We start from the raw sequence: 10,784 nt of genomic DNA, 5'->3' as shown, positions 1-10,784 counted from the left end.
CGCATGAGTTTAGTTTTGTCAAGAAAACCAAATATTTGTTTGATTTTAAATGGTTACCATTGGTTATGGATTATATTAGGTACTATTATAATTATTATAAATATGGCATATAAAAATTAAATATGTATATGACAACAAATTGCGTTATTATAAAAATTATTTAAAAACAAGGTTTTGAATTAAACATAGTTCTAGAAATAAGCGATATAAGTATTTTTGAATAAAATTAAAAATTATATTCAAACTTTACTGTAAACTCGAAAGTTATAGGTAATTATAGTTCACTCTAACCAGAATCGAGGTCGGATTTTTATTTTTTGATCACCTTCTGAAATTTACACCCATTGGCTATTGCGCAGAGTTTAATTCATACAAATTGCAGATATGAATAGTCAATATACCTGTAACCTGAGTGAAACTTGTATGAGCTCACACGCTTGATATATCTCTTATCTAGTACAAATGCAAATTACTTAATATATTAGTTACCTACCTATTTATATATCTGACGTGCACGATCACTTAGCCGAGCTTATACTTGTATTACTATTTACTAGACCTATTTTCGATTGCATAAAATTTTGCAATTTCGCTTTTAATTATTTAAAATATACTGCAGTTTATAGTCCATAAGTGGCACATGGTTTATAGGGTAGACCACAACTAGAATCGTTTTTTATCTTATACAATAATTTATCATTTAATTCAAATTGAGCACATCCATTAAAGTATCTATTCAATGACGAGGTACACACGACAACTATTGCTGTACGCAGCAGAGCAGTTATACCTACTTCACGGCTTTTTTTTAAAACATATTTTATTTTTTAGAATTTTTTATAAAATCTTAAAAATAAAATCCATTTAAAACATGTATATTAATATTACGCAACCATTGATTTAACATTATACATATTTTATAAAGACCATTGGTGTAATACTGGTTTAAAATCAAAGCAGTCGGGATGTCCAAGATGACTGACTATATCGTTGAAATCTGATTTGCTCCAGCAAAATGGTCCTAAACTATTGTTACTACCTTGGGTCGGACCAGAAATCGCTTTGAATTGCAACTGTTGGAATAGCTTACTTGAAGTGACTTTAACGTCAGTGGCCCCATGTGACCGATGACCCAATGCTTCAATGGGGTACGTACCATTCGCGGGATTCAAATCGTTCCTGACAAAAAAAAAAATGTTTTCACACTACCGTTGTTATTATACAAAGAGCCGTGTGTAACTACGTGATCACGTATTAAGAACTTGTTCGTTCGACCATCAAATACCTGGCAGATATAGCATTTTCTGCCGAATATGGTGGACTGCAGTCGCACCGGGATTCCGGATCACGTGTGAAGTTATTGGACCGCATCAGATGCAACATACAATTGTCACAATGGACCTTTACGTGGTCTCTGGCAAATATTCGAGCCCGAGGTGTTTCAGAGTACGAGAACCTTTAACCATAAATCATGTGTTATTTGTACCGTTAAAAATTGCATCTGTCGTTGCGCAATATTAACAAAGTATATTAGGTTATGATAATTAAGTATTGTTCATAATATACATACAGTGTACCATATAATACTAGAGTATTTGAAATAGGACTATGGTCTCACATAAAATAATAATTGGTGTAATATTTGATAGTAAAATTGATTATTTAATATTATTTTTATATCATCATAACCCAATGGCGTATCCGAAGCTTTATCAAAGAAGAGGGGAGGAAAATTAGAAATTGACAATAATTGTAATACACTTAAAATTCCGAGGATGGCACATCCTTCTCCCACTACGCACACACGCACACACACACACACACCCTAGATCTTTTTTTTCATTTTCACGTGATCTATGATTACTTGGACTTCTGCTTCAATATTTCTATGTATCTATTGTACTTTTACGAATTTAATAAAGCCAAGTCAATTGGTTACATTAAATATAGCCTAATGGCTAATATTGAGTGATATCCTTACATCACAACTTTTTGAAAATGCCGATAACAACAAATTATCTATACGCACAAAAATAATAAATTATTTATGAAAATAACACATCTGAAATAAATCCAAGAGGGAAACCTTTCAACCCCTTGTATACGCCACTATATTATACTAGCCCACATTTTCTGTTTAGGCTTAAGACCCAGGCACAGTGTACGACGTACGTATATAATGTAGGCTTATCATGACATTATGTATTACGATCTACATAGACCTATTATTATACTATATATTTATATATTATTGACATATTGTTGTATAGTTTAAATTTATATTTACCACGAGCCGTGACGTTGCTCCATATCATAGTTTCCACTTACGTTGAATATAAAAGGAAAATAGGGTACGTTGTAGCTGGCCCAGTACGTCTGGTTGATCAAGTGCCCAGTGAAGTCGTCGTGCATCACGTGACCGGGCATCTGTTCGAGGACGTGAAGTACGTCTCTGGATGGTAACGGGCTCCCCGGCTGAAAGGCTGCATAGTTGAGGATCATCCACTGATTGTTGTACGTGCCGCTGTTGTGGAGCTTGAATAAGTTCACCCAGTTGGTTGGGTTGTCGGCCAGGCGGTTCGCGACCATTGCTCGCACAAATTCCAATACCTTTATTATGAACATTATTACTGTAGGTAGATACATAATACATACTTTTGTCTATTATATTATGATAATTTATTTTACGATTTTAGGTAAGTTCGTGTGTGTGCTATACTGCAGAATATGAAATTCACGATTATATAGACATAAAGCATTTGCATTTTGCATATATTTTTTTTATTAATGTAGTTCTGAGTAGGTATGGTAAACAAAAAATTCGTTCTTTTTTTTATTAATACATTTCATATTTTGATTAATTTATGATTTGATTTTACGATTTTGTTATTTTGATAAAGTATTTTTGTTATTAGGATTACAGATAGACCCAGGCAAAACAGAATAAATGGAATTATTAAATATTGAAACATCGTCGGATGTTATGGAATCACTGCCCTCGAAAATATTTAGACGTTTCAGTATATAAAGGTCTTACTATGCACAAAAAATATATTAGTCCTGTAAATTAGAGACAATTGTTGAGAATAGCAAAAGTAAAATGACCTTTCTTTGCTCTGTTAAAGTTCTTTAAATCTAAACTCTTTTCAAAGAGAACAAAAGCAAGATTATACACATCAATAATAAGGCTGACATAAATATATAGTTCTAGAGTAGTCTACAAGAATAACACAAATAAGACTGAAGTCTGAAGGCATTAGAAAATACAATTTGAAGAAGAATTTTGGGTCTGGTTAAGGATTTGAATAAGTTCAACCAAGATCTGAAGAAAGAACTAAAAATTAATAATGATAACGGTTAATGGATTCATAAAAAGTCAGAGGATACCATGGCTAAAACATGTGATGAGGCGTAATGCAGATGCAGTGACCAAAGAAGTATTTGATTGGAAGCCGGAAGGAAAAAGGCCACGGGGTCGCACTCAGAAGAAGATTTAGTGAAAACTCATAGAGAGTAATAAAAGCCAGAAAAAAAGTATAAAATTAGGTAGGTACCTATGTAATAGGTAATGCTACCTATAATGCTAATTATTAAATATTGTGCATTACACGTATTATAACTCTTCGAGTTATCATTTATACGTATTATCTTTATACTTGAATATTAATTAAGGGGATTCGATATGAGACGTTTTTAAGGAGTGTAGTATAGGCAAATTTTCTAGTGCATAAGTGCATATTAAGTTATCATTAGTATTAATTCGCTATAGGTGAATATTAATTATTTTGTTATTTTAGTCCAAATGCATCAATATTTTGTCAATTATATTATTAACTAATCTAGTTAATCGATACAATTTCTGAAAATAATTAAAATTTATCATAAAGTTTAATCAAAAACAACATTTTAATAGTACTATTCAAATTAAAAAGTGAAAAGTTGTTTTCAAGTTAACTTTGTGATGAATTCAAATATTATATTTTCAGAAGTTGAATTTAATTACTTCGATAGTACAACTTACATAAGACAGGTATTATGTGTATTTTGGTAGGAACACAGTCAGGGTAGAATCGCTTAACATCGGGTGGTAACATAGAGATTAGGGAGGGGGTTACTTGGGGGGGGGGGATTACCCCCCCTAAAATTTTTGAATATTTTTCAAAGCTCTCTTACTCTGTAAAGAAAGATTTAACCCCTCCCTAAAATGCAAACAATCTTTGTTTATGTGTAGCAGTAGTCTTCTTTTAAATCCACGATATTATTTATTTTAAATATTTTTGTAGACATTCAATATTCAAACTCTCGTAAGTCGTAAGTCAATCAGTAATATATATCTTAGTATATGTATCATTGATGTAGGTACCAGTTTAATTTAGTCATTTTAAACACTCGTATTACAGTGCAAGTGCAAACAAGAAATAGAGTTATTAGATTTTATATTAAACTTGACAAGTGTACCTAATTTAGTTATTAAGTAGGTATCTACATGGCTATATTATATATTTATTTATGACTGATACTGTGTTTGTGTTTATGTTTTTATTCGAATATTATAGTACAGGACCTATTTATAGAGATATTTTATTTATATTATCGTTGACCTATATTACAGATACTTATACGCTTTACAATTGGCCTTCACAAACGTCCTAACTATACAGCACCTACTAGCCACTGATTAACTAACAAACGATAAGGGCGACCTATCCGAATTCAATATTTCTTCTCCACACAACTTTAGAATAACAATCTGGATAAAGGAATGAAGATTTAAAATATTATTCGTAAATGCAATATGAATATACCTGACCGACTGGTTTTACGTTAGACCACAGGGAATCGTTGTAATTTTCGATAGTGGTTTCCAAAGTGGTCAAACCTGAGGATATAAGATAGAAATCATCTCCGGACTGAATGCCACCCGGGTACGAACTGAACGACATATCGAACCCGCGTATTAGTTTTTTGGACGTTTTGCTCTTCCTGAACCGCAGACTGTACCTCTTCTGGATTCTCAACATCGTTTCGTACCTGCAGGCAAAGTGTGGGGGGTCAATCATATGATAAAATATGTGATATTACGACGGCTACACGTATCTACGTTTTATGCAGCTAGTACACCCGCATATTATATAATATAGATTATAGGGTGTATCTGGAAGGTTTGATTGTATGACTTATTAATGATTAAATTGAACGAAGAAGTCATTTAAATTGTTTAATTCTCCTGATACGCCAAATAATACAATTATGCAATATGGTGGTTATAATTGATTGCCCGTCGTATTTACCCGCTCCATGTTACATGTGACACGAGTATGTCTTTGTTTTCTGGCATCAGTTTGATGAGAGCCGAACATGATCCGCTTCCCAAGACTCGGGTGTCGGTGTCTGACGGATTCAAAGCGACGGATAAGTCGCCCAAGTCGTCCAAGGCATTTAGCCAGCTATATATAGAATATGCAACATGTGTACAACGAAATAATTTGTATTAAAAATTGAACATAATCTTAATATATCGTAATTATAAATTATAATGTACCCATTTTAATTTATAAGGTAAGAAAATAACAATAATCTCACTATAAATCGTTCCAAGACAAATCGGGCGTACCGGGTGACTTGCCTCGCATGTATCCATCGTACAACCCATCAAGTTGTTTGTAATACAGTCCGACCTATATGATATTATTATGTACCGAAATAATCGTTTGAGATGTATAGCAAAAATGAAGTGTGATCAAAAAAAAAATTACATGCCTGGTACCAATAAGAATCGGACTCATTTGATTTTGATTTAATCCAATTTGTATTAGCCGCCATGTAATCTTTTAGTTGTTGACAGACGTGCGGCCGATCGGTGCAATAGCCTTTAGCCGTGTTGAACCAATGGCTATATATGAGATCAGCTGTTAACGTTCCTTCCAAATACCCGGCACCATACGCTTGATCTTCGTCTTTGGCTTTTTGTGAAGTCCTGATCTCTAAATAAGCCCATCTAAATTGTTGTTACAATTAAGTCACAAAAATTAATTAGCTAAAAATAGTGAATCGATTTACAGTTACCTAATTTATAGTATATTTACTTTAAACGTAGATACTCTAATTTATTTAATTGTAAATTACTTTTTTTTTATTATTATTAAGACGAAACTCCCGAATCTTCAAATACTTCATATATTATACGAGTATATGTTAGTGGAACTCAGTATTTATATAAAATACTAGACTACCTAAAACTGTAGGCAAATTATGCGAGTATATAATTGTTCTCTAAAAGTGTAACTTTCCTTTTTCTACTGAATGAGACAACGACTGAAATACTTAAACTATTTTCACCAAAAAATGTTTTTTTTCTGAATTTTGTATACGAATTCATTATTCTCTTACTTGTGTCATACCAAATGAAACTAACTTAAACATTGCTTACACGTAAAAATAATATTACTCAACAATCACCTAATGAACTTCCCCATGAAAATTTGTTCTTTTAATTTGAATTATTCAATTTTTTGAATAAGTCAAAATCTCATCATTAAAGTGATCATCGAATTTAATAACTAGTAATTACTATACAAATATGTATGGTCTATGGTCCTATGGAGTTGTTTGAATGGAATCTTTCGTTGGAATTTGAACTTAAAATGTGTCTAAAAAATAACTGTGTTTATATATTTTTTAGATTTTTTCCAGTATGAACCATTCATGCGAATCCTTGTTTTAAATTTTCAATTCTTATCTATAAAAATTAAATGTTTTACTAGTTTTAGCTACAATAAATGTGTAAATTGTCAAAATTGTGAAGATTTTCGTCAACATTTTAACTTTAAAAACGCACAAAAATCGTGCTTACTGATCATTAAAATTTCTCAACTGCTTTTATAACTACTTATGAGGAACGTGATATTAAAATGTCAAGCTTTTTGACCCAACTAATACAATTTTGTTGACATTTATAGAATAAAGAACTAAAAATATTCCAAATTTCAAATGACTAAAAATAACTCAAAACGAGTTAAAATATTTTGTATATTTAAATATTTTATCATGTAAAGAAAATGATAAAATAAACATTATTCGACGACAATTTCAAGTACTTACAGATCTTCATCATCAACCCCCCCCCCCCCCCCAGGGGATGCACCAACTAGATTCACTTCCCTACCAAAAAAGATACTGGAGATCAAAGTATTATTTAATATGGTATAGAATAAATATCAATAAAATCAAAAAAAAAAATTATCCAAAGTAGTATTGCCGTAATAATCAATTTTTGTCGGTTATTGTCAACAGAAAAATTTTCACATTTATCAGAGCCCTTTTTAAATAGCTATGCTATGATATTCAGTATTTTCCTATTTGAAATGATTATGAAAAATGACTATAAAATCGTTATTTATTAAAGTTTTTGTTGTCTAGTGTAATGTATACGTACCCTGTAGTGTTGATACTGTCTATATATTTGGCTTTACCGATAATTATCTCTTTGGACTTAACAGTGTAGAGCTTAGGCTGGATAGTTATTCGATTGTTTTCCTTTTTCACCGCGAGCAGCGTTTGGTTTTTCTTTATGGCCGAACATTGTAACGCCCAAACAGACAACAATGAGAGAACTATACATCTTATTGACAACATTGTTCTACTGATACTAAACAAATGCGTTGTGAATTAGAAATTAATGAGTCGCGTAATGGCCGTTGACTTTTGATCCATTTGATATTTAAATTAGTTTTATAAATGGGTATAATATTATTAGATAAGATATCGGGAGCAAATATTATATAAGTTGTTCCAAATATAATATTGTGAAGTAGGTATCTAATTGCTATAAATTATTTGTATGGGGCCAAGCAATGTGGAAAACAGTCCCGCTCTCAAGTGGAGGTGCCATAATAATTATAAAAAAGCTATGTATTATTTCTGAATTGAAACAAAAAAGGAGAAAATATTATTTTTTAAATTATACTACCTAATTTAATGTATTCTAATGGTAAAATCAAGTGCGAATGAATAATGTTATTTACATACAATATGAGAGAAACAATTTTTTAAAAATTCATTATTAGGTTGTAAAAATAAAACAAACATCATTTTTAAACGATGGACTTATATTTTATTAGATGCGCAAAGGCTATTTCAAAATTAATGGAAGCTATTAAATATTTTGAACAATCATATATAGTTTTTTGTATAGGTATCTACGTACAATAATTATTCATTTACCTCAGTTTGTTGAGTAGGTAGTTACTATATTTCTTATATTATTACTTACCTATTTGTTCAGCTAATTACCTTGATAAAGTTTTAATTGCAAAAAAATATTTCGATAAGTACATAATATTATAATTAAATTTTAATTAAATGTGGATCCTAATTATTTCAACGTTATGTAATGAATGATGAACTACAGACATAATTATTATCATTGGTTGTTTAATTAAAAATACTAAAGTACTAAGTACTAAATATGAAAATCATACTCTAATTGATATTTGACAAATTCAATATGGAAAATACACATTTCTTAAAGCATTGAGATTATTAAAATTAGATGTTTAAATTTAGATTCAAAAAAGCTTTATTAGTCGTAATTCTTTGATTGTGGCTATTTTATTCATAATTTATGCCTAGCTTAGAACTGTGATAATAATGGATCACAAAATCCAAATTTTTAAATTTATTTATTAGTTACAAATGAATAACGATCAACCCTTTTAAATGTTTTTTCGTCAATCAGGAAAATGATAAATTACCAACCTGTGCTACCTATTCTTTTTGATTGAAAGACAACAACGCACGTTAATATTTTTTATTTGTATATTCTTTGTAGTCTGTTGCATACCTCTACTCCGCAAATACACGGTTCATAAAACAACGGGCGTAACACGATTGCGGACTTTTTACCTTTTTACCTGAAAAAAACATAACACGATTGCGGACTTTTTACCTTTTTATATTTGAGAAAAAACAACACGATTGCGGACTTTTTACCTTTTTATATTTGAGGAAAAACAACACGATTGCGTGTTAAATATTTTTATTTTGAGCAAACACAAATATTTAAATAATTTTAAATAAAGGAATATATTTTAAGAAACCCACTTATAGTATAGTATAGTATACGTATTACGTATACACAATTGCTACGGACAGTGGATACTATATGGTGTCTAATAATATGTTATTACTATAATAACTGATAAGTGTTAATGGCTGTGCTTTTCCAACGTATTCACATCCGATAATATCTATTGTACCGGATTTTATTTTATTGATAATTACTAATACTGTACGTTAAAGAGATCTATAGTGTGGCAGTTGTCAGTCACATGCTCACGTCATATTATCTAAACGTTTTATTATATTGTGACAGTCTATATTGTGCAACGTGTATATTTCCGTTTATTTTTGTGCAATTTGGTTTTGGGAAAATGGAGAAACAAATACAAAAAAAATTTGAAACAGAAAAAGGTAAGCCGTGTATTTTAGTTGAAGATTATAAATATAGTGAATTTAAAGTTCTGAAAAAGTGTGGGAACATTCGGTATAACTGTACAAATAAAAATTGTTCTGCCAGTTTACTCGTTGATAAGGATGTGACCAAAGTGTTAAGTATGTTAAATGAGCACACACATGACGTGATTCCAAAAAATATTATTAGTAGGCAAATTGTGAGTTCACGTTTAAAAAGAAAATGTGAAAATGATTTTCTCACTAGGCTAAATAAAATAATTAGGCAAGAACTTAGAAATACCGAAAACGATATCCAGCCGGTTTATTCTGATATAAAGTTATGGAGAAAGTCTATGTACGATAAACGTAGAAAGAATATGCAAAAAATTCCAAAATCTTTAGAGGAAGCTATAACTCAGTTGTTTGATGGTCGTGAAAATATTACAACTAATACTGGTGAACTATTTTGTCACATGGAAGAAACTTCAAGTCCAGTTATATTCACTTGCAAAACTAATCTTGAACTATTAAGTCAATCTTCTCATATTTTTGCTGACGGAACATTTTCATATGCACCCAAATATTTCGAACAACTGTATTCAATACACATAATATTACAAAATGGTTTTTATGTTCCTGTAATTTATTGTTTTTTAATTTCAAAATCAACTGAAACTTATATACAAATGTGGCACACAATTATTAATTTATGTTTAAGATTAGACATAGATATACAAAAATCGTTAAAGTATTCAAATTTTCATTTTGATTTTGAAAAAAGTGCTCACAACGCTGTTAGACATTTTTTTCCAAACTGCAAAATTATGGCCTGCAGATTTCATTTAGGCCAATCTTGGTTCAGGAAAATTCAAAGTGACAGTAATTTATTAAAAAATTATAATTCAAATTCTGAACTAGGTGTTTGGTTGAAACAATTTTTTGCACTTGGATTTTTACCTTCGGAAGATGTAGAAGATGCTTTTACTTATTTAATTGAAAATAGCCCTACTGATAATTTTGAATTCACTGATTATATACTGAACAATTATATATCATCTGATGCCGTTTTCCCACCGATTTTATGGGCAACTGAACCTTCAACAGAGGCAAGAACGACCAATGGGCCAGAATCATTCCATAGTCACTATAATTCTCAGTTTTATACGTCTCATCCATCTATTCACCAAGTTCTACATATTTTATTAGATATCCAAAGTGAAACTTATTTAAAAATATATAGTTTAAAACAAAATAATATTAACAAGCCTCGTAAAGATCAAGAAGAGAATATTGCATATATAATAAATACTTGGCAAAAATATAAAAAAAAA

At 30.6% G+C, this 10,784-nt stretch overlaps 2 protein-coding genes across 2 annotated transcripts in view; one reads left to right on the top strand and one right to left on the bottom strand.

The window, feature by feature from the left end:
- Positions 1 to 859: 859 nt before the first annotated feature.
- LOC111026616 (putative phospholipase B-like 2) lies at positions 860 to 7,635 on the bottom strand. Its single transcript, XM_022304731.1, has 8 exons — positions 7,436 to 7,635; positions 5,761 to 5,998; positions 5,584 to 5,678; positions 5,292 to 5,447; positions 4,806 to 5,031; positions 2,288 to 2,610; positions 1,286 to 1,456; positions 860 to 1,179 (listed from the first exon to the last, which is right to left on the bottom strand). The coding sequence occupies exons 1-8, from the start codon at positions 7,633 to 7,635 to the stop codon at positions 918 to 920; spliced, it is 1,671 nt and encodes a 556-aa protein (XP_022160423.1). The 3' UTR covers positions 860 to 917.
- Positions 7,636 to 9,431: 1,796 nt separating this feature from the next.
- The window catches only part of LOC111026623, a 2,404-nt gene continuing 1,051 nt past the window's right edge, over positions 9,432 to 10,784 (top strand). Inside the window, exons 1-2 of the mRNA XM_022304739.1 lie at positions 9,432 to 10,048; positions 10,172 to 10,640. Of these exons, the coding sequence (XP_022160431.1) occupies positions 9,432 to 10,048; positions 10,172 to 10,640 (1,086 nt within the window). The remainder of the gene's footprint in view (positions 10,049 to 10,171; positions 10,641 to 10,784) is intronic.

This window comes from Myzus persicae, unplaced genomic scaffold (assembly GCF_001856785.1).
Source record: "Myzus persicae strain clone G006 unplaced genomic scaffold, MPER_G0061.0, whole genome shotgun sequence".
Taxonomy (NCBI): domain Eukaryota; kingdom Metazoa; phylum Arthropoda; class Insecta; order Hemiptera; family Aphididae; genus Myzus; species Myzus persicae.
Note: the sequence above shows the minus strand (reverse complement) of the source record. Positions and strands in the feature narration are given on the sequence as shown.